The sequence below is a fragment of the Nicotiana tomentosiformis genome, chromosome 12 (genome assembly GCF_000390325.3).
Source record: "Nicotiana tomentosiformis chromosome 12, ASM39032v3, whole genome shotgun sequence".
Lineage (NCBI taxonomy): Eukaryota > Viridiplantae > Streptophyta > Magnoliopsida > Solanales > Solanaceae > Nicotiana > Nicotiana tomentosiformis.
In genome coordinates, this window is record NC_090823.1 from 25,389,926 (window position 1) to 25,413,696 (window position 23,771).

Genomic DNA, 23,771 nt, shown 5'->3' on the forward strand with positions numbered 1-23,771 from the left:
GAGATGCCTGTTACTACCCCTGTACTTCAGGAGACTCTTGCCCAGTGTTTGAGCATGTTTGGCACTCTAAGCTCAGGCAGGGTTGATTTCCATTGCTCCTACCACATCTCCGGCCGGGTGAGGGACACAGACTCCTGTTGCCCGTACCCCAGAGTAGTGGGTCCGAGTTGACCAGGTATTAAAGGTCATAGCAATGCAGCTGGTTGTCCCAGTTTAGCCCGAGGTTAGGGCAGCAACTTATGAGGGGGAGCAACTCAGGCTCGAGAGGTACAAGAACTACCACCCTCCTACTTTCAGCGGTTTGGCATCAGAGGATGCCCAAAGCTTTCTTGAGGAGTGCCACTGTATCCTCCGCACTATGGGTATTGTGGAGTCCAGTAGGGTTGCTTTCACTACATTCCAGCTTAATGGAGCGATTTATCTGTGATGGCGAGTGTATGAGTTGGGTAGTCCGACCGAGGCAGCTTCACTCACTTGAGCTCTATTCTCATATATGTTCTTGAGGGATTTTGTTCCTCAAAGTCTCAAGGATGCATGGCGCGCAGAGTTTGAGCAGTTGCGCCAGAGTGCTATGACCGTATCGGAGTATGCGGTCCATTTCAGTGATTTGTCCAGGCATGCACCAGCCTTGGTTGCTATTGTCAAAGAGCGGGTTCGTCGATTTATTGAGAGGCTCAACCCTGGTATCAGATTTAACATGTCCCGAGAGTTGGAGATGGACATCTCATACCAGTAGGTAGTAGAGATCGCTAGGAGATTGAAGGATATGTGGACCCGAGAAAGAGAGGAGAGGGAGGCCAAGAGGCCTCAAGATTCTGGCACATATATTGGTGCCCGTGCTTTAGTTTTAGCCCGTCATAGAAGGGGCTATGTGAGCCGCTCTATTCATTTAGCACTTCCAGCTTCCTGCGGTATTCAGACCACTCACAGGCCCTAGGTTTCCCATTATGTACTGCCATTGTCTAGTGTACCTCCTGTGGGGTGCTTTCAATGGTCAATCCAGCCGATCAGACCCGATCCAGTGTCAGCAGTCATGTCCTCTGAGAGATTGTTTTGAGTGTGGTGAAGCTCGTCACATGGTGAGAGACTACCCTAGACTCAAGAGGGGTGTACCTCCATAGATTATACAAGATCTGCGTATTCCACCGGGTCCTCAGCTTCTCAGGCCATGGTTACCGCACCAGTTACCACTCCACCTGCACGGCAAACTAGAGGTGTAGGTCTGGCAGGTAGAGGTCGCCCTAGAAAGGGAGGCCATGACATATATTATGCTCTTCCTGCTAGAACTGAGGCAGTTGTATCTGACTCAGTTATCACATGTATTATTCTTGTTTGTCATAGAGAGGCATTAATCTTGTTTGATCCAGGCTCCACTTATTCCTATGTATCATCTTATTTTGCTCCATATTTGGGTGTATCCCGTGATTTCTTGAGTTCTCCTGTCTATGTGTCCACACCTGTGGGAGAATCTATTGTTATTGACCGTTTGTATTGGTCGTGTTTAGTTGTTCTTGGTGGTTTTGAGACCAGAGCAGATCTACTGCTGCTCATTATGGTGGATTTTGATATTATTTTGGGCATAGACCGGTTGTCGCCCTATCATGCTATTTTCGATTATCACACCAAGACTGTGACACTAGCTATGCCAGGTTTACCACGGATAGAGTGATGAGGTTCATTAGATTACGTTCCTAGTAGGGTTATCTCATTTCTAAAGACTCATCGTATGGTTGAGAAGGGGTGTAATGCTTATCTAGCCTTCATGAGGGATGTCAGTGTTAATACTCCTAGAGTTGAGTTAGTTCCGGTAGTGAGGGATTATCCAGATATATTTCTGGCGGATCTTTCGGGCATGCTGCCGGACAGAGATATTGATTTTGGTATTGATTTGTTAACGGGCACTCTTCCCATTTCTCTTCCACCATATCTTATGGACCCAACATATATGTCCTTCTATTTGAGGGTGAAATGTTGTACTCAAATCCACCTGTGTGCCTAGCTCACAATGTACGGCCCTCCAGAACTACGATGTAAACTGCGTACCTCAGTCAGAGATGATGGATACCGGTATACCATGAAGTCTGACAATCTTGCGAATATAAACCTGAGCCAGCTGCTCTAAAAAATAAGTAGTCACCACTGGAATGAAATGAGCCGACTTGGTTAACCTATCCATAATCACCCATATTGCATCAAACTTTCTCTAAGTTTGTGGGAGCCAAACAAAGTCCGTGGGATCCCAACAACAAAATTCATAGTAACCCGCACCATTTCCACTCTAGAATCTCTAGCCTCTAAAGCAATCCACCTGGCCGCTGATGCTCATACTTGACCTGCTGGCAATTTAGGCATCGAGATACGTACTCCACTATGTCCTTTTTCATTCTCCTCCACCAATAGTGTTTCCTCAAGTCCTGATACATCTTGGTGGAACTCGAATGAATGGAGTACCGCAAACTGTGGGCCTCCTAAAGAATCAAATCACGCAAATCAACTACATTGGGCACACATAGCCTGCCCTACATCAGTAACACATCGTCATCCCTAATAGTGACCTCATTGGCATCGCCATGCTGAACCATGTACTTAAGGACAAGCAGATGGAGGTCATCATACTAATGTTCTATGATACGATCATATAGAGAAGATGGAGAAATCAAACAAGCTAAAACTCAACTCGAGTCCGAAACATCCAATCTACCAAACTGGTTGGCCAAGGCCTGAACATCCAATGCTAATGGTCTCTCCGCTGCCGGTAGATATGCTAAACTACCCAAGGCATGAACAATAGCTGCTAACTCAAGGTCGTGGAAAAGATAGTTCTTCTCATGTACCTTCATCTGTATAGAAGCATAAGCAATCACCTTACCGTCCTGCTTCAACACCGTACCGAGACCAATACGCGACGCATCATAGTACACAATAAATGACCCCGAACCCGTAGGCAACACCAACATTGGGGCTGCAGTCAAAGCAACCTGGAGCTTTTGAAATCTCTCCTCACACTCCTTGGTTTACCTGAATGGAGCACCCGTTTGGGTCAATCTAGTTATAGGTGCAGCAATAGATGAAAAACCCTCTACGAATCGATGGTAATACCCTGCCGAACCAAGAAAACTCTGGATCTCAGTAGTTGAAGATGGTCTGGGCCAACTTTGCACTGCTTTAATCTTCTTCGCATCTACCTTGATCCCCCCACTCAACTCTACATCTCCCAAAAATGCCACCGAATCAAGCCAGAATTCACACTTTGAAAATTTTGCATATAACTTCTTTTCTCTCTAGGTCTGAAGCACGGTCCTCAGTCTGGGGCAATCCCTCAGGTTATGGTTATAGCACCAGCTACACCCCACCTGCACAGCTAGCTCAAGGTGGAGGTCAGACAGGTAGAGGTCGTCTTAGATGGGGAGGCTAGGATAAATATTATGCCCTTCCTACTAGGACAGAGGCAGTTGCATCCGATTCTGTCATCACAGGTATTGTTCCGGTCTATCATAGAGATGCATCAGTCTTATTTGATCCAGACTCCATTTATTCCTTTGTGTCATCTTATTTTGTCCCGTATTTGGGTGTATCTCGTGATTCTCTAAGTTCTCCTATCTATGTGTCTACACCCGTGGGTGATTCTATTATTGTTGACCGTGTGTATCGGTCGTGTTTAATTGTTCTTAGTGGTTTTGAGATCAGAGCCGATTTATTATTGCTCAGTATGGTGGATTTTGATGTTATTTTGGGCATGGACTGGTTGTCTCCCTATCACGCTATCCTTGATTGTCACTCCAAGATGGTGACATTGGTTATGCCAGGTCTACCATCGCTAGAGTGGAGAGGTACCTTAGATCATGTTCCTAGTAGGGTTGTATCATTTCTTAAGGCTTAGCGAATGGTTGAGAAAGGGGTGTGATACGTATCTGGCATATGTGAGGGATGTTAGTGCTGATACTCCTACCGTCGAGTCAGTTCCGATAGTGAGGGGCTAATCTGATGTATTCGTGGCAGATCTTCCGGGCATGCCGCCCGACAAGGATATTGACTTTGGCATTGATGTGTTACCGGGAACTCAACCCATTTCTATTCCACCTTATTGATAACGACTAGGCCGGGAATCCAAACTAGATTAAGAATTTGAAAAGTAAATGCAGAAGCAATAACAATAAGGAATTGAACAACTAGAACTAAAGGGCAGAAAATAAAAGATATGGGAAAATTCAAGGAAAGAATTCCAAGAACGCAAGTTCTATAGCCTTGATTTATTGAAGAAACAACATCTTGATTTATTGAAGAAATCAAACGCCTTTACTTAAAAGCAAATCAAAACAATAGATTCAGATCTTGACCGCTTTACGAGTAACTTGAGACAATAATTAATAACTAGTATTAATCGCCTTCTAAGAATACTACAAAGGAATCAAAGATATCACAATAGAGAAGTAATCTTACTACCTTGAACTATGAACTAGTAAAGGTTGAAAGATAAATCTCAAAGCACAAGTAACAAAGGTTCAAAAGAACTCTCAAAGTATGATATACTTAATCAAAATGAAGTCCCTCAATTAATGAGAAGAACTCCTTATTTATAGAAGTACGAAGGCAAAAAAAGTCCTTAAAATTAGGTAGGGTTGCTGCTAAGGCATCAAAAAGTTATTACAATTAGGTAGGGTGGTTGCTAAGGAGTAAGAAAAGTCATTAAAATTAGGTGGGGGGGAGGGGCGGCCAAATCCCTTTGGGGCAGATTTGGACCTTAAAACTACTAGTTTGGGCCATTGGTTTAGACTCCAATTGGTCTCCTTTTGAAACACCCCCTTCTGGACCTCTTTTAAGCTCATTTTGAGCCCATTTGGTGGACTTCAAGGACTGATTTGGTAGCCCAATCTTTCTCCTCTTGGACTTCAATTTGGATCACCAAATAATTGTAAAACTTGGATAATTCATCTACTTTGGGCTTGAGCTCTTCCTCTACAATTAAAAGCTTTTTTATTTGCCATTGAAGTCCAGCAACCTTAGTCTGCAACTCTTTAGCTTGAGATCTTGTAAATGGCCTTGGAGCTTCCAAAACTCTATCCTTTTCCTTGATGCTATCACTTTTCGTATGGCTCCAACAGAGTTGAAAGAATTAAAGGAACATTTGCAAGAGTTGCTCGATAAGGGCTTTATTCGACCCAGTGTGTCACCTTGGGGTGCCCCTGTCTTGCTTGTAAAGAAGAAGGATGGTTCTATGCGAATGTGTATTGATTATCGCCAGCTGAACAAGGTTATAGTGAAGAACAGGAATCCATTTCCATCTATTGATGACCTATTTGATCAGCTTCAGGATGCGAGAGTGTTCTCTAAGATCAACTTGCATTCAGGCTATCATCAGTTGAAGATTTGGGAGCCAGATATCTCGAAGATTGCTTTCAGGACTCGGTATGGTCATTATGAGTTCCTTGTGATGTCTTTTGGGCTGACCAACACCCGAGCAACATTCATGCACTTGATGAACAGTGTATTACAGCCCTATCTTGACTCTTTCATCATTGTATTTATTGATGACATACTGGTGTACTCCTAGAGTCAGGAGGATCATGAGCTGCACCTGAGGACTGTGCTTCAGACCTTGAGAGAAAAGAAGTTATATGCAAAATTTTTGAAGTGTGAATTCTGGCTAGATTCAGTGGCATTTTTGAGTCATGTATTATCGAGTGAGGGGATCAAGAAGATTCAAAGAATATTGAAGCAGTACAGAGTTGGCCCAGACTATCCTCAGCGATGGAGATCCGAAGTTTTCTTGTCTTGGCGGGGTATTACCGTTAATTTGTAGAGGGTTTCTTGTCTATTGCTGCACCTATGATTAGATTGAACCAGGAGGATGCTTTGTTCAGGTGGACTGAGGAGTATGATGGGAGCTTTGAAAAGCCCAAGACTGATTTGTCTACAGTCCTAGTGTTAGTGTTGCCTGTTGGATCGGGGTCCTCTACGGTGTATTGTGATGCCTCACACATTAGTCTTGGCGCGGTGTTGATGCAGGATGGTATGGTGATTGCCTATGCATCTAGACAGCTGAAGGTGCATGAGAAGAACTATCCGGTCCACGACCTCGAGTTAGAAACTATTGTTCATGCCTTGAAGATCTGGCGGCACTATTTGTATGGTGTCCCTTGTGAGGTCTACACCGATCACCAGAGTCTACAACATCTGTTTAAACAGAAGGATCTTAACTTGTGGCAGCGGAGATGGTTGAAGCTGCTTAAGGATTATGACATCACCATTCTCTATCATCCCGTGAAGGAAAATGTGGTGGTTGATTCCTTGATTTGCAAGGCGGAGAATTTGGGCAGTTTAGCATATCTACCAGTAGCAGAGAGGCCTATAGCCTTGAATGTTCAGGCCTTGGCCAACCAGTTTGTCATATTAGATGTTTTCTATCCGAGCAGATTTTTGGCTTGTGTGGTTTCCCAGTCTTCTCTTTATGATTGTATTAGAGAGCGTCAGTATGATGACCCCCATCTACTTGTCCTTAAGGACACGGTTCAGCATGGTGATGCCAAGGAAGTAACTATTGGGGGTGACAGTGTATTATGGATGTATGGCAGGCTATGTGTGCCCAATGTAGATGGTTTACGTGAGTTAATTCTCTAGGAGGCTCACAGTTGGCAACACTCCATTCATCCAGGTGCCGCGAAGATGTATCAGTATTTGAGGTAGCACTATTAGTTTAGGCAGATGAAGAAATACATAGTGGAATATGTAGCCCGATAGCTAAATTATCAGCAGGTGAAGTATGAGCATCATCGACTGGGTGGATTTCTTCAGAAGTTAGATATTCCAGAGTGGAAATGGGAGCGGATCACTATGGATTTTGTTGTCCGTCTCCCACAGACTCAAAGGAAGTTCGATGCAGTTTGGGTGATTGTGGATAGATTGACCAAGTTAGATCATTTCATTCCTGTGATTACTACTTACTCTTTGGACCAACTGGCTTAGGTTTACATTCGCGAGATTATCAGGCTTCATGGCGTACCGGTATCTATCATCTCTGACTGGGGTACGCAATTTATATTGCGGTTCTGGAGAGCTGTACAACATGAGTTGGGTACTCAGGTGGAGTGGAGTACATCATTTCACCCTCAGACGGACGAACAATCCGAGCGTACTATTCAAATATTGAAGGATATGCTTCACGCGAGTATGGTTGATTTTGGGGGTGCTTGGGATCAATTTTTGCCACTTGCAGAGTTTTCCTATAACAGCAGTTATCAGGCGAGCATTCAGATGGCCCTGTATGAGGCTTTGTATGGTATACAATGCCGGTTTCCAGTAGGTTAGTTTGAGTTGGGCGAGGCTAGGCTATTGGGTATAGATTTGGTTTAGGATGCTTTGAAAAAGGTTAAATTGATTCAGGATCAACTTCGTACAGCCCAGTCCAGGCAGAAGAGTTATGCGGATCGGAAGGTTCACGACATTGAATTCATGGTCGGGGAGAGGGTCTTGCTTCGGGTTTCGCCTATGAAGGGTGTTATGAGGTTCGGAAGTAAGGGCAAGTTGAGCCCTAGGTATATCGGGCCTTTCGAGATCCTTGAGAGGGTTGGAGAGGTGGCTTACAGACTTGCACTACCACCTAGTCTCTCTATAGTTCATCCAGTATTCCATGTTTCCATGCTCCGAAAGTATCACGGAGACCCATCTCATGTGTTAGACTTCATCTCAGTCCAATTGGACAAGGATCTATCTTTTGTTGAGGAGCCAATGGCCATTTTGGACAGGCATGTTTGAAAGTTGAGGTCGAAGAATATTTCTTCGGTGAAGGTCCAATGGAGGGGTCATCCGGTCGAGGAGGCGACTTGGGAGACCGAGCATGATATGCGCAAAAGTTATCCTCATCTTTTCACCACTTCAGGTATGTCTCTATACTCGTTCGAGGACGAACGTTTGTTTTAAGAGGGAGAGGATGTAACAACTCGGCCGGTCATTTTGAGAGTATTAGCCCCGAACCCCTATTTATTTCTTCCTCCATCTCATTTTGTGGTTACATGACTTGTTGGGAGGTTTGGATTTTGGTTTCGGAGTGAAATGGGACACATAGTCCTTAAAATGGAAGTTTAAGTCGTCAGAATTGATCGTAGTTTGAATTGTATGAAAACGACTCTAGAATGGAGTTTTGACAGTTCCAATAGTTCCGTAGGTTGATTTTGGTCTTAGGAACATGTTCGTATGTTGAATTGGAGACCTGTAGGTCATTTTAGCGTCAATTGGTAAAAGTTGGAAACTTGGATGATTTTTGGGAAGTTTGACTGAGAGTGGACTTTTTGATATCGGGGTCGGATTCCAATTCCGGAAGTTGGAATTGGTCTATAATGTCGATTATGACTTGTGTGCAAAATTTGAGGTCGATCGGACATGATTTGATAGGTTTCGGCGTCGAATGTAGAAGTTTGATGTTTTAAAGTTCATTAGGCTTGAATCGATGCACGATTCGTGTTTTAGCGTTGTTTGATGTGATTTAAAGGCTCAACTAAGTTCGTATGATGTTTTAGGACTGGTTGGTATATTTGGTCGAGGTCCCGAGGGCCTCAGGTGGATTACGGGTGGTTAACAGACTAAATTTGGACTTGTGAGAATGGCTGAAGTACACCAGTTCTGGTACAATCACACCTGCGCAAGACTGAACATAGGTGCGAGCTCGCAGAAGCGAGCGGGCGATTGCAGATGCGGGGATGATGAGGATGGCCTGTTGTCAGAACCCAAATTTTCCCACCGACGGGACCGTGATGGCGCCTAACATTTCACTTGCTAGGCAAGCCAACGTTAGAAAATCGTTAAACCAATTCCTTATTTCCATTCAGTAAATAACAATAATGAACTAAGATGAAATATAACAAGTACGAAATATCATAAAACTGTATTAATTACTACCACCAGGATCTGGAGTCACAATTCATGAGCATTCTAAAATTTACTACAAGTAATAGTCTGAAAGAAATACAATTGTTTGAATGAAAGAAAACAGTAGGACATAAAAGATAGACGGGTACTTCGAGGTCTTTGAACGTCGACAGATCTACCTTGAGTCTCCGGATAGCGGACCAGTAGCAAATATCGATCAACCTTAGCCAGTATCAAAATCTGCACAAAAGGTATAGAGTGTAGCATCAGTACAACCGACCACATGTACTGGTAAGTGTAGAGCCTAACCCTGGCAAAGTAGTGACGATGCTAGGACAAGACTCCCACATATAACCTGAACAGTATAATCATGCTAGTGGCAACAACAGTAAGTAAAGCAATAATGCAGAAATAATGGGAAGGGGACATACAGTGGGGGAATACAACATAAAGAGTGAGAATAATGAAAAGACAGAATTAAACAGAAAATCCGTAAATGAATTAAGCAATTAAAACAGCCAAGGAAAACTGCACGGCATCACCCTTCGTGCTTTTACTCTCAATCGCACCAAATAAATAAATAGAACAGCACGACATCACCCTTCGTGCTTTTACTCTCAACCTCACCCAAATAAATAAATAGAACGGCACGACATCACCCTTCGTGCTTTTAAACCTCTCATAATATACACGGCATCACCCTTCGTGCTTTATACTCTTCCTCACAATATAAATAATGCATGCACGGCATCACCCTTCGTGCTTTACACTCCTCCTCACAAATCACAGATTCAATAACAACGGATTGATAAGAGTATCACAAAGAAACCCGTATTTCTCCCATCAATAGCACAATGTAATTTCAACCTCGAATCAATATTCGAAAATTACCAAATCTCAGTGAAACCAAATATGAGTCACCCAACATTTCAAATAACCCGCTAAGCATGGATAGTAGAACTTAAGGCTACAAAATAGACAAGAATAGAATTTCACTCGCATGTTATGACTCGACAATGATGCATAGATGCTCGTCACCTCACCTATACATCGCATTTAACAACCAATCACGTAGCAAATAAACACATAATACCTATTCCCTCAAGCCAAAGTTAGACACGGCACTTACCTCACTCCGAAGTCCACTTAATTCTCAATCTCATCTTTTCCTTTGGAATTCACCTCTAAACCACTCGTATCTATTCAAAAATGACTCAATAATATCAAATAATACTAAAGGAATCAATTATATTTCATAATTTAAATTTCCTAAATTTTCCTCACAAAAAGTCGAAAACATCGACCCCGGGCCCGCTTGGTCAAAACTCGAGGTTCGGACCAAAGTCCTTTTACCCATTCACCCCGAAGCCTGAATATGTAATTAGTTTTGGAATCTGACCTCAAATCGAGGTCTAAATCCCCAAATTTCCGAAATCCCTAGTTTCTACCCTAACCCCTAATTCTACCATGAAAACTCTAGATTTTAGGTTGAATTCTAGTAAAATGAAGTAGAATATTGAAAGAAACGAGTTAAGGAACACTTACCTATGATTTGGGGAAGAAACAGTCTTTGCAAAATCACCCTAGACCTCCTATCCTTTTGAAAACAAGAAGCGAAAATGGCTTGAGTCCGAATTAAATGAACTCACTACCCAGCGACCTTCGCACCTACGGTGCTTTGGCCGTACCTGCGGACAGGATGTGCGCTTCTGTGGAAAAGGACTGGGCCAACTGGGGCCGCACCTGCGGAAAGGGTTCCGCTTCTGCGGTCCCGCTCATGCGTAGAAAAGTCCGCATCTGTGAAAAAATAAAGTCCAGGCCTGGGTCGCACCTGCGACCAAAGGCTCGCAGGTGCGGGCACACCAGAGTTGGTGCACCAGCAGCCTTGTTGAGGTTTGAACTCAACTCGCGCATCGCCTGAATGGCACTCGAGTCCTCGGGGCTCCAAACCAAACATGCACGCAAGTCTAAAAAAAAATCATACGAACTTGCTCGTGCAATCAAATCGTCAAAATAACACCTAGAACAACGAATTTAACACCAAATCAAATAAAATTCTCAAGAACACTTTAAAATTCCTATCTTCTCAACTGGACGTCCGAATCACGTCAAATCAACTCCGTTTCTCACCAAATTTTATAGACATGTCTTAAATATCATAATGAACCTGTACCGGGATCCGGAACCAAAATACGGACCCAATACTAACAATGCCAAATATGAATCAATTCTTAAAAACAAATAATTTCCAAACTTTTAATTTTCATCAAAAATTCATAACTCAAGCTAGGATCTCCAAATTCGATTCCGGGCATACGCCCAGGTCCTATAATTCGATACGGACCTACCAGGACTGTCAAAGTATGGATCCGTGTCCATTTACCAAAAATGTTGACCAAAGTCAACTAAAATCAACTTTTAAGGCAATTTGTTTTATTAGTTTCCAACATAAAAGCTTCTCGGAAGCCTGCCCGGACTGCGCACGTAAATCGAGAAGGGTTAAAATGAGATTTTTAAGGCTTAAGAGCACAGATTCGAGTTTTAAAACATAAGATGACCTTTTGGGTCATCACATTCTCCACCTCTAAATCAACCGTTCGTCCTCGAACGGACATAGAAAAGTACTTGTGCTGTTGAAAAGGTGGGGATATCTACTCCACATATCGGACTCGGACTCCCAAGTAGCTGCTTCAATAGGCTGACCTCTCCATTGCACTCGAACTGAAGGGTAACTCTTTGATCTCAACTGGCGAACTTGCCGGGCTAGAATTACCACCGGCTCCTCCTCGTAAGTCAAATCTTTGTCCAACTAGACAGAGCTGGAATCTAACACATGGGACGGATCGCCGTGATACTGTCAAAGTATGGACACATGGAATACCGGATGAACAGTTGCTAAACTAGGTGGAAACGCAAGCCTGTAAGCGACCTCTCCCACTCTCTCCAGAATCTCAAAAGGTCTGATATACCTAGGGCTCAACTTGCCCTTCTTTCCGAACCTCATTATACCCTTCATGGGTGATACCTGAAGTAGCACTCTCTCTCCGACCATGAATACAACATCACGAACTCTACGGTCGGCATAACTCTTCTGCCTAGACTGAGATGTGTGAAGTCGATCCTGAATAATCTTGACCTTATCCAAAGCATCCTGTACTAAGTCTGTGCCCAACAACCGAGCCTCTCCCGGCTCAAACCACCCAACTAGCGACCGACACCGCCTACCATATAATGCCTCATAGGGAGCCATCTGAATGCTCGACTGGTAGATGTTGTTGTAGGCAAACTCTACAAGGGGAAATAACTAATCCCACGATCCTCCGAAGTCTATAACACAAGCGTGGAGCATATCCTCCAAGATCTAACTAGTACTCTCGGACTGCCCATCCGTCTGAGGATGGAATGCTGTGCACAACTTAACCCGCATACCCAACTCACACTGTACTGCCCTCCATAAGTGCGAAGTAAACTGCGTATCTCGATCAGAAATGATAGACACTCGCACACCGTGAAGACGGACGATCTGTTGAATATAAATCTCTGCTAACTACTCCGAGGAATAGGTAACTACACAAGAATGAAGTGCGCTGACTTAGTCATCCTGCCCACAATAACCCAAACTGCATTGAACTTCCTCTGAGTCTGTGGGAGTTTAACAACAAAATCCATAGTGATACGCTCCCACTTCCACTCAGGAATATCTAACCTCTGAAGTAAACCACCAGGTCTCTGATGCTCACACTTTACCTGCTGGCAATTTAGGCACCGAGCTACATAGGCAACTATGTCCTTCTTCATTCGCCTCCACCAATAATGTTGCCTCAAGTATTGATACATTTTGGCGGCTCCCGGATGAATAGAATACCGGGAACTGTGGGACTCCTCAAGGATCAACTCACGAAGTCCAACTGCATTAGGCACACAAATACGACCCTGCATCCTCAAAACTCCGTCATCTGCAACATTAACCTGCTTGGTACCCACGTGCCGCACTGTGTCTCTAAGGACAAGTAAATGAGGATCGTCATCCTGCCGATCTTTGATGCGCTCAAACAAAGAATACCGAGCAACTGTACAAGCTAGAACACAGCTGGGCTCAGAAACATCTAACCTCACGAATTGGTTGGCCAAAGCCTGAACATCCAATGCAAGCGGTCTCTCACCAATTGGAATATATGCAAGGCTACCCATACTGACTGACTTCCTACTCAAAGCGTCGGCCACCACTTTGGTCTTCCCGGGATGATACAATATGGTGATATTATAGTCTTTCAATAGCTTCAGCCACCTTCTCTGCCTCAAATTGAGTTCCTTCTACTTGAACAAATACTGCAAGCTCTGATGATTAGTGAATACCTCACATGGTACACCGTAAAGATTGTGCCTCCGAATCTTCAGTGCGTGAACAATGGCTGCCAGCTCTAGATCACGAACAAGGTAATTCTTCTTGTGAACCTTCAGCTGCCGTGAAGCATATGCAATAACCTTGCCACCCTGCATAAATACTGTACCCAGACCAATACGGGATGTATCACAGTATACTGTATAAGATCCTAAACATGTGGGTAACACCAATACCGGTGTCGTAGTTAAAGCAGTCTTGAGCTTCTGAAATCTCGCTTCACACTCGTCTGACCACCTAAATGGGGCACCCTTCTGGGTCAATCTGGTTAACAGGGATGCTATGGATGAAAACCCCTCCACAAATCAACGGTAATAGCCCACCAAACCCAGGAAACTACAGATCTATGTAGCTGATGTGGGTCTAGGCTAGTCCTCAACTGCCTCAATCTTCTTAGGATCCACCTGAATACACTTTGCTGATACAACGTGACCTAAGAAAGCAACTGAACTAAACCAAAACTCGCATTTTGAGTACTTGGCATATAACTGACTGTCTTTCAGAGTCTGAAGAATGATCCGAAGGTGCTGCTCATGCTCCTCTCGACTGTGGGAGTAGATCAAGATATCATCAATATACAGAACCCCAAAGGTATCCAGGTAGGGTTTGAACACTCGGTTCATCAAATCCATGAATTTTGCTGGGGTATTTGTCAGCCCAAATGACATCACTAGAAACTCATAATGCCCATACCGAGTCCGAAAAGCTGTCTTAGGAATATCGGATGCCCTAATCCTCAACTGATGGTAGCCAGATCTCAAATCAATATTTGAAAACACCTTGGCACCCTGAAGCTGATCAAATAAATCATCAATCCTCAGCAATGGATACTTGTTCTTGATGGTGACTTTGTTCAACTGCCGATAATCTATACACATCATCATCGATCCATCTTTCTTCTTCACAAACAACACAGGTGCACCCCAGGGCAAGACACTAGGTCTAATGAAGCCTTTATCAAGCAAATCTTGCAGCTTCTTCTTCAATTCTTTCAACTCTGGAGGGGCCATGCGATATGGCGGAATGGAAATAGGCTGAGTGCCCGGAGACAAATCAATGCAGAAATCAATATCCTTGTCGGGTGGCATCCCCGATAGGTCTGTAGGAAACACCTCTGGAAACTCACGAATAACCGGCACCAAATCTATTGAAGGAACCTCCGCACTAGATTCGCGAAAATAAGCCAAATAAGCTAGATACCCCTTCTCGACCATATGCCGAGCCTTCATATAAGAGACATAAGAGATAACCCTGCTGGCAGAATGGCCAAGATTTACTCTCCACTCTAATCGAGGAAACCCCTGCAAGGCTAAGGTCACTGTCTTGGCATGACAATATAATATAGCATGATAAGATGATAGCCAATCCATACCCAGTAAGACATAAAAATCAACCATGTCGAGAAGTAGGAGATCTACATGAGTCTAAAGACTCCCAATGGTGACCACACATGAACGATAAACACGATCTACAACAATAGCATCTCCCACTGGTGTGGACACTTACACAGGAGCACTCCAAGAATCACGGGGCACAACCAAATAGGAAGCAAAATAGGATGACACATAGGAGTAAGTAGATCCCGGATCAAATAGAACTGAAGCATCTCTACTGCAAACTGAAACAGTACATGTGATAACAGTGTCAGATGACTCAGCCTCGGGCTTGGTTGGGAAAGCATAACACCGGGGTTGGGCCCCACCACCCTGAACTATGTCCCTGGGATGGCGTCTAACTGGCTGGTCTCCACCTCTAACGACCTGACCTCCACCTCTAACAGTCTGGCCTCTACCTCTGGATGTCTGACCCATGCCTCTGGCTGGCTGAGTAGGTGGTGCAGCAACTAGAGCCGGAACCATGGCACGAGAACTCTGATGCTGTGAGCTGCTCGTTGCCTGAGGGAAAAATCTAGCAACGTGCCTCGGATCACCACAAGTATAACATAACTTCGGATGTTGTGACTGCTGACCCTGAAATAGACCCTGTCGACTTGAATAACCACCCTAATAACTCTGGAATGGTGGTGAACTAATAGGAGCTGGTGGTGCACTATAGGCTAGCTGGTCTGAATAATGCATTTAAGGGCCACGACTACCTGAGGCACCGTGGGATGCCTGGAGCACTGAATGAAACAGCCTGGGAGGATGGCCTCTACCAAAAGTACTCCTGCCTCTAGATGAGGCACCGTTGAACTCACCGGAATGAAGAGGTCTCTTGTCAGACCCCTGACCTCCCTAAATAAGAACCATTTCGACTCGTCTGGCGGCATTAGCAGCCGCCTGAAAAGAAATATCACTCCTAGTCTCCTTAGCCATTTGCAATCTGATAGGCTGAGCAAGTCCATCAATAAACCTCCTCACCCTCTCTCTCTCGGTGGGAAGCTGAAGAATAGCATGATGGGCTAAATCTACAAAACGGGTCTCATACTAAGTAACAGTCATACTGCCCTGCTGGAGACGCTCAAACTCACGGCGATGCTCCTCTCTCAATATGATAGGCAGAAACATCTCTATGAAGAGCTGAGAGAACTAGTCCCAAGTAAGAGCAGGCGACCCAGTTGGTCTGGTGAACAAGTAATCTCTCCACCATTTATTGGCGGAACCAATCATCTGAAATGTAGCAAAACTGACCCCATTGGTCTCCACTATACCTATGTTCCGCAGAACCTCGTGACAGCTATCAAGATAATCCTGGGGATCCTCTGAAGGGGCACCACTGAAGTGAACAGGAAAGAGCTTGATAAACCTATCCAATCTCCATAAAGCCTCAGAAGACATAGTTGGCCCATCTCCGACTTGTGTCGCAATAACCGGCTGAACTAATCTGACTAGCTGAGCTGCTAGGGCATGATACTGGGGAGCTATCTGCTCCGGAGCAGGAGTGGTGGGAGTCTGGGCTCCTTCTGCAGCCTGAGATACTGCTGGTGCCATGGAAAATGCGCCAGTCTGGGCCACACTCTCCATAAGGCCCACCAAACGGACCAAAGCGTCCTGAAGTACTGGGGTAGCAATGAACCCCTCCGGAACTTGAGCTGGTCCGGCAGGAACAATCTGGGCTGGAACCTCTTCGTCAAGATCTATCTGAGGCTCAATTGTTGGGGCTACTGCTCGGGTCCTAGGCTGAGCCCTTCCCCTGCCTCGGCCTCTGGCACGGCCTCAGCCTCGACCTCTACCCCGCGTAGGAGCTGTCACTGGAGGCTCTGGCTGCTGCTTAGCTGAGGAAGCGGTACATGTTCTCGCCATCTGTGAGAGAATAAGAGTAGAAGAGTTCAATCAGTATTGAGTAAGCAAAATCGCACAACAGAGAAGAATGGAAGTGAAACTTGTTCCTAAACTTCATAGCCTCTGGAAGATAAGCACAGACGTCTCCGTACCGATCCTCTAGACTCTACTAAGCTTGCTCGTGAATCGTGAGACCTAGGAAACCTAGGGCTTTGATACCAACTGTCACGATCCAAAATTTCCCACCGACGGGACCGTGATGGCGCCTAACATTTCACTTGCTAGGCAAGCCAACGTTAGAAAATCGTTAAACCAATTCCTTATTTCCATTCAATAAATAGCAATAATTAACTAAGATAAAATATAATAAGTGCGGAATATCATAAAACTATATTAATTACTACCACCCAGATCTGGAGTCACAATTCACGAGCATTCTAGAATTTACTACAAGTAATAGTCAGAAAGAAATACAACTGTTTGAATGAAAGAAAATAGTAGGACATAAAAGATAGATGGGGATTTCGATGTCTGTGAACGCCGATAGATCTACCTTTAGTCTCCGAACAGTGGACCAGTAGCAAATCTCGATCAACCTGAGCCGGTATCAAAATATGCACAAAAAGTGCAGAGTGCAATATCAGTACAACCGACCCCATGTACTGGTAAGTGTCGAGCCTAACCTCAGCGAAGTAGTGACGAGGCTAGGACAAGACTCCCACATATAACCTGAACAGTATAATCATGTTAGTGGCAACAACAATAAGTAAAGCAATAACGTAGAAATAATGGGAAGGGGACATACAGTGGGGGAATACAACATAAAGAGTGAGAATAATGAAAAGACAGAATTAAACAGAAAATCCATAAATGAATTAAGCAATTAAAACATCCAAGGAAAACTACACGGCATCACCCTTCGTGCGTTTACTCTCAATCTCACCAAATAAATAAATAGATCGGCACTACATCACCCTTCGTGCTTTTACTCTCAACCTCACCCAAATAAATAAATAGAACGGCACGACATCACCCTTCGTGCTTTTAAGCCTATTATAATATACACGGAATCACCCTTCTTGCTTTAAACTCTTCCTCACAATATAAATAATGCATGCACGGCATCATCCTTCGTACTTTACACTCCTCCTCATAAATCACAGAATCAATAACAACGGATAGATAAGAGTATCACAAAGAAACCCGTATTTCTCCCATAATCAATAGCACAATGTAATTTCAACCTCGAATCAATATTCGAAAATTACCATATCCCAGTGAAACAAAATATGAGTCACCCAACATTTCAAATAACCCGCTAAGCATGGATAATAGAATTTAAGGCTACAAAATAGACAAGAATAGAATTTTACTCGCATGCTATGACTCGACAACGATGCATAGATGCTCGTCCCCTCACCTACACATCGCATTTAACAACCAATCACATAGAAAATGAACAAATAATACCTATTCCCTCAAGCCAAAGTTAGACACGATACTTACCTCGCTCCGAAGGCTACTTAATTCTCAATCACAGCTTTTCCTTTGGAATTCACCTCTAAACCACTCGTATCTATTCAAAAATGACTCAATAATATCAAATATTGCTAAAGGAATCAATTATATTTCATAATTTAAATTTCCCAAATTTTCCTCAAAAAAGTCAAAAAAATCGACCCCGAGCCCGCTTGGTCAAAACCCGAGGTTCTGACCAAAATCCTTTTACCCATTCAACCCCGAGGCCGAATATGTAATTAATTTTGGAATTCGACCTCAAATTGAGGTCCAAATCCCCAAATCCCTAGTTTCTATCCTAACCCCTAATTCTACCATGAAAACTCTAGATTTTATGTTGAATTCTAGTAAAATGAAGTAAAAGATTGAAAGAAACGAGTTAAGGAACACTTACCTATAATTTGGGGAAGAAAGTGTCTTTGCAAAATTGCCCTAGGCCTCCTATCCTTTTGAAAACGAGAAGAAAAATGGCTGGAGTCCGAATTAAATGAACTCACTGCCCAGCGACCTTCGCACCTGCGGTGCTTTGGTCGCACATGCGCATCCGCACGTGTGGACAGGATGTGCGCTTCTGCAGAAAAGGACTGGACCAACTGGGGCTGCACCTGTGGACAGGGTTCCACTTCTGTGGTCCCACTCCTGCGGAGAAAAGTCTGCAGCTGTGGAAAAATGTAGTCCAAGCCTGGGTCGCACCTGCAACCAAAGGCTCGCAGGTGCGGGCACACCAGATTTGGTGCACCAGTAGCCTTGTTGAGGTTTGAACTCAACTCGCGCATCGCCTTAATGGCACCCGAGCCCTCGGGGCTCCAAACTAAACATGCACGCAAGTCTAAAAATGTCATACGAACTTGCTCGTGCGATCAAATCGCCAAATAACACCTAGAACTATGAATTTAGCACCAAATCAAATGAAATTCTCAAGAACACTTTAAAATTCCTATCTTCTCAACTGGACATCCGAATAACGTCAAATCAACTCTGTTTCTAACCAAATTTCACAGACAGGTCTTAAATATCATAATAAACCTGTACCGGGCTCTAAAACTAAAATACGGACCCGATACTCACAATACCAAATATCAATCAATTCTTAAAAACAAATAATTTCCAAACTCAAGCTAGACCTTCGAATTCGATTCCGGTAGATCCCATAATTTAATACGGACCTACCGGGATCGTCAAAGCTTGAATTCGTGCCCGTTTACCAAAAATATTGACCGAAGTCAACTAAAATTAACTTTTAAGGCAAAAATTCTTATTTTCATTAGTTTCCAACATAAAAGCTTTCCGGAAGCCTGCCCGGACTGTGCACGCAAATCGAAGAGAGTAAAAATGAGATGTTTAAGGCTTACGAGCGCAGATTCGAGTTCTAAAACATAAGATGACCTTTTGAGTCATCACACCTGTGGTCGCAGGTGCGACGTGAAGGCTGCAGAAGCAGAATTGGGCAAGGGTTGGGTTTAGCAGAAGTAGCTCGGTGGCTCGCAGAAGCAAGTCCGCAGGAGCGGATGAAGGGACCGCTGGATCCATGGAAGCAGCAAAACCGGGTATGGTTTCGCTTCTGCGATGCCGCATATGTAGCTAAGTTTCCGCAGAAGTGGAAGTGCTGGACAGAACACTTAAATACAAGGGTTCACGATTTTTATTCATTTTAAACATTTTTATCTCGGGTTTTGGCGATTCTTTAGAGGATTTTCGAGGGGTTTCTTGAGGTAAGTCTCTTGTGCTCATTTTTTATCAATAATCTTGTTTCCCTATTGATTTTCCCACCTAGTTTGTGTGTATTTAAGGTGGAATTTGGGAGTTTGAGGCTAGGGATTTGGAGAGTTTAATTTGTGAATTTAAGTGGCGATTTGGTGTCAGATTTTGGTAAATTTGGTTTGGTTGGCCTCGTGGTCAAATGAGTGTTCGTATTTTGTGACTTTTATCCGAATCTGAGTTGTGGGCCTGGGTCGGCGTTTGGGGCAATTTTTCAATTCTTGCTAAAGTCGTAGATTTATTATTTAAATTAGTTTCTTGTGGTTGTATTTATAGTATGTAATTGCTTTTGGCTAGATTTGGGTCTTGCGGAGTCGGAAAATTGAGAGAAAGGCATTCTTATTGACTGATTGAGCTTGGTTTGAGGTAAGTGACTTATCTAACCTTGTGTGGGGGAAACGCCCCTTAGGTTTTGGTATTGTTATGATATTTGCAATACGTGAAGGCCGTGTACGCGAGGTGACGAGTACGTACTCGGGTTAAATGTTGAAAAATCTGGTTCTTGCTGAGTATTTCTTTGAATTCCTTAACTGAGTTTCTCCAGCCTGTGTAGTCATCATGCTTAGCCTAATGTTGCATGCCTACGGGTCTTAACTCTTACTTGCAACTTGTGCAACATGCTTAGTTGAATTACCTTCTTCCTTGATCTTGTATTCAGTCTTTAACTATATGATTCATTCTTGTAAATTCGTTGTTCCATAGGTTATGAGTTGTGTATTTACTTTTGGGACTACGAGGTGGTACCTCGGGAGCTCCCCCTATTGCATATTTACTTTTGGGAGTACAAGGCGGTACCTCGGGAGCTCCCCCTGTTGTGTATTTACTTTTGGGACTACGATGCGGTACCTCGGGAGTGCCCCTGTTGTATATTTACTTTTGGGACTACGAGGCTATAACACCCCGAAAAATTTTGAAGTACTTAAGTGTAAAGCCCGATAAAATTTGCAAAGAAAATAACGTTTCATGGTGCCGGACTAGGATTGGACTTTTTGGGTTGAACAATGCACCGAAAAGTAAAAGAAAATTATTTTTTGGCGGAAATGTGCATTTTCGCGGTCCATTAGGCGACCGCAGAATCACTCTGCGGACCGCATAATGGCCGCAGAGTGAGGCAGTTAATTGGGTCGGTTGGATGCAATTATACGGTCGACTATGCGACCGCATAACTGTTATGCGGACCGCATAGTGACCGCATACACAGGCAGCCTTTTTGCTCATTTTGTCAGCCATTATGCGACCAGTATGCGGCCCGCATAACCACTATGCGGTCGCATATGCGACCGCAGAACCTGTTCTGGAGCTTCATTTTTGGGTTTTTAAAACCCGACCCTATTTCGTTAAATACACTCTTTGGGTCATTTTTGAGCTATTATCTGACATTCTAGAGTGAGAGAGGGTGACCTAGAGTGAGAAGATGTTCTCCAATAATTGTTCTTCAATTCTTGCCCAAGTTTTGAAAGATTGAGAAGGGAAAATCACTAGGTCTTCATCCTAGAGGTAAGATTCTACACCCTAACCCTCAATTTCGAATTTTATGTAGAAATGAATAATAAGCAAGATAAGTTCTGGGAAAGAGGGTTGGTTATTTTACATGCATGTGTTATCAAGGGATGTAGAAAGATTGTTGAGCTAAAAATGCTAAAGGTTGGGTTGTGGGATGATGGAATCCTCCATAAAAGGGTCTTGAAACCTTAAAGCACATCTAGTGTTTGATAAAATGCTCAAATAAGCTAGAACCATGATCATCTTCCTAATTGTGATTTAATTTGTTATATTTCTAAAATATATTGAAGTTGCTAAGAATTCCGGAACATTTAGAGTGTAAGGAAACTCAAGTGAGGTATGTTGGCTAAACTCTTCTTTAAGAGTTGGAATTCTCATTTTCCTTGTGAGTTCCGAGATATTGATTATAAATCGAGTATTCCGATAAGTTTTGTGATGAAGATATATGTTCAATTCATATTTCAATTGCTCTTATCATATTGCATTATAAATTGAGGATGTGTCCTAAACTATGGATTACGTATCCACATGTTATAATTTCTAATCGTGATTTATGTGAAAGGTATTATGCCAAGTTGTGTAGAGATTGTGATTGTGATACACCTCCACCCGCATACATTGGGGTGAGGCGGCATGACCGCTTTGTGTGGGGATTATGGTATAGAGATTGTGATTGTGATACACCTCCACCCGCATATATATTAGGGTGAGGCAGCATGACCGCTTTGTTTAGGGATTATGCTATTGTGGGACTGCACCTCCACCCGCTTACATTGGGGTGAGGCAGTATGGCCGCTTTGTGTACCACCCACATACATTGGGGTGAGGCGGTAGGGCCGCTTGATTAGAGTTGTGGTATTGTACGTACACCTCCACCTGCATACATCGGGTGAGGCGACGGGGCCGCTTTGTGTGAAGATGGTTACATATGGTTGAGACAGTTATCTATATTATTCTATTACCGCACTAGTTCATCATAATCATCTTGTATTTCTAAATTCCTAAATTGGTGTTTAGTTTTCATACTAGTACTATTCGACGGTACTAACATCCCTTTTGCCGGGGGCGCTGCATTTTTAAATGGATGCAGGTGGCTCCACAGCATGAGACATTGATCAGTGATAGCAGTACACCTTCTTCCCAGTTGACTTGGTGAGCCCCACTTCATCCCGGGGTCATGTATCTTTTGATCTTTATGTATTATGGTTGAGGTATAGTCGGGGCCTTGTTGCCGGCATTATCATTGTACTCTTCTCTATCTATAGAGGCTCCGTAGACATAGTGTGGGTTGTGTATTGGTCCTGGGGAAAGACAAACTATGTTATGTTGTGGATGTATTACTTGTCCATTTGAGACTTTAAAAATGATGAAACAATAGGAAATGAATTAGTAATTGCAGCCATGACCACTTTATTGTTTAATTAAGGAAAACATATATTCTCTTTATTCATGAATGAGTTTGGGTAGAAGGAATCTAACAGGCTTGCTTGGTCGGGTTCACTCGGTTGAGCGCCGGTCGCGCTCCTCGGTTTTGGGGCGTGACAAACTTGGTATCAGAGCCTAAGGTTTTAAAGTATCCTAGGATGTCTCGGAGCCATGTCTAGTAGAGTCCTTATTATCGGTGTGTTGTCGACCACATCTATAATTAGGATGCTACGTGGGAATTTAGGAATAATACCTTTCTTTTATTTTCTTGATCGTGCGATAAAGCTGGTTGTAAGATTGTTCCTCCTTTAACTCATGTGTTGCTCTAAATTTCAGTGCATGGCACCTAAGAAGAAGGCAAGAATTGGCCAAAGAGCCAATGTCACCCCAGGAGTGACATTTGACCCTATAATTGATGATGCAGGTTAGCACCCGAGGAGTGAGGATATTCCTCCAGTTACTACACTGCCTGACTCTACTACAACTGATCAGACCATACCTGTCCCTACACCTACTGAGGGTGCAACGGTCCCTCCAACTGATATTCCAGTTCCACCTCCAGATCCATCTTTCGATTCTGGTGTGTGTGATATTGATATTAGGGGAGCCATACAAATATTGACACAGATAATGGCTTCTCCGGCCCAGAGATCGAGTATTGGGCCTACTTCTTCCATCCATCCGGGGGAATCTGCTAGTTCCAAGGTGAACAAGTTTCTTCAGTTAGATCCTCCAGTGTTTACGGGTGCTGATCCCGAGGAGGACCCCCAGGACTTCATTGATGAGATGCACAAAACTCTTCGGGTTATGCATGCTACAGAGATAGAGGGAGTAGAATTGGCCTCCTACCACCTGAAAGGGGTGGCCTACTCTTGGTTTGAGTTGTGGGAGGAATCCCTTGAGGAGGGAAGCCCTTCGGCAAGGTGGGGTGAGTTCACAGATGCCTTTATGGATCATTTCTTGCCTGTCGAAACTAAGGAATCTCGTGCCGCTGAGTTTGAAAGCCTGAAGCAGGGTAGTATGAATGTGTGGCAGTACCATATGGAGTTTGCGCGCCTGTCCAAGTATGCTATTCACATGTT

General features: G+C 43.7%; 2 protein-coding genes across 2 annotated transcripts; both read left to right on the forward strand.

Annotated features, from left to right (window-relative positions):
* The first annotated feature begins 1,168 nt into the window (after positions 1–1,168).
* LOC138902373 (uncharacterized) lies at positions 1,169–1,669 on the forward strand. The gene has a single exon (XM_070190231.1). The coding sequence runs from the start codon at positions 1,169–1,171 to the stop codon at positions 1,667–1,669; it is 501 nt and encodes a 166-aa protein (XP_070046332.1).
* Positions 1,670–1,726: 57 nt separating this feature from the next.
* LOC138902374 (uncharacterized) lies at positions 1,727–6,618 on the forward strand. The gene is made up of 3 exons (XM_070190232.1): positions 1,727–1,880; positions 5,801–6,045; positions 6,208–6,618. Exons 1-3 carry the CDS (start codon positions 1,727–1,729, stop codon positions 6,616–6,618), a joined length of 810 nt encoding a protein of 269 aa, XP_070046333.1.
* Positions 6,619–23,771: the final 17,153 nt, after the last annotated feature.

Coding starts and splice junctions, on each gene's coding strand:
- LOC138902373 (XM_070190231.1), top strand. CDS start 1,169: ATGGTTACCGCACCAGTTACCACTCCACCTGCACGGCAAACTAGAGGT.
- LOC138902374 (XM_070190232.1), top strand. CDS start 1,727: ATGGTTGAGAAGGGGTGTAATGCTTATCTAGCCTTCATGAGGGATGTC. Junction 1,881..5,800: donor GGACAGAGATATTGATTTTG/GTATTGATTTGT, acceptor GTTAATTTGTAG/AGGGTTTCTTGTCTATTGCT. Junction 6,046..6,207: donor ATGCATCTAGACAGCTGAAG/GTGCATGAGAAG, acceptor AACTTGTGGCAG/CGGAGATGGTTGAAGCTGCT.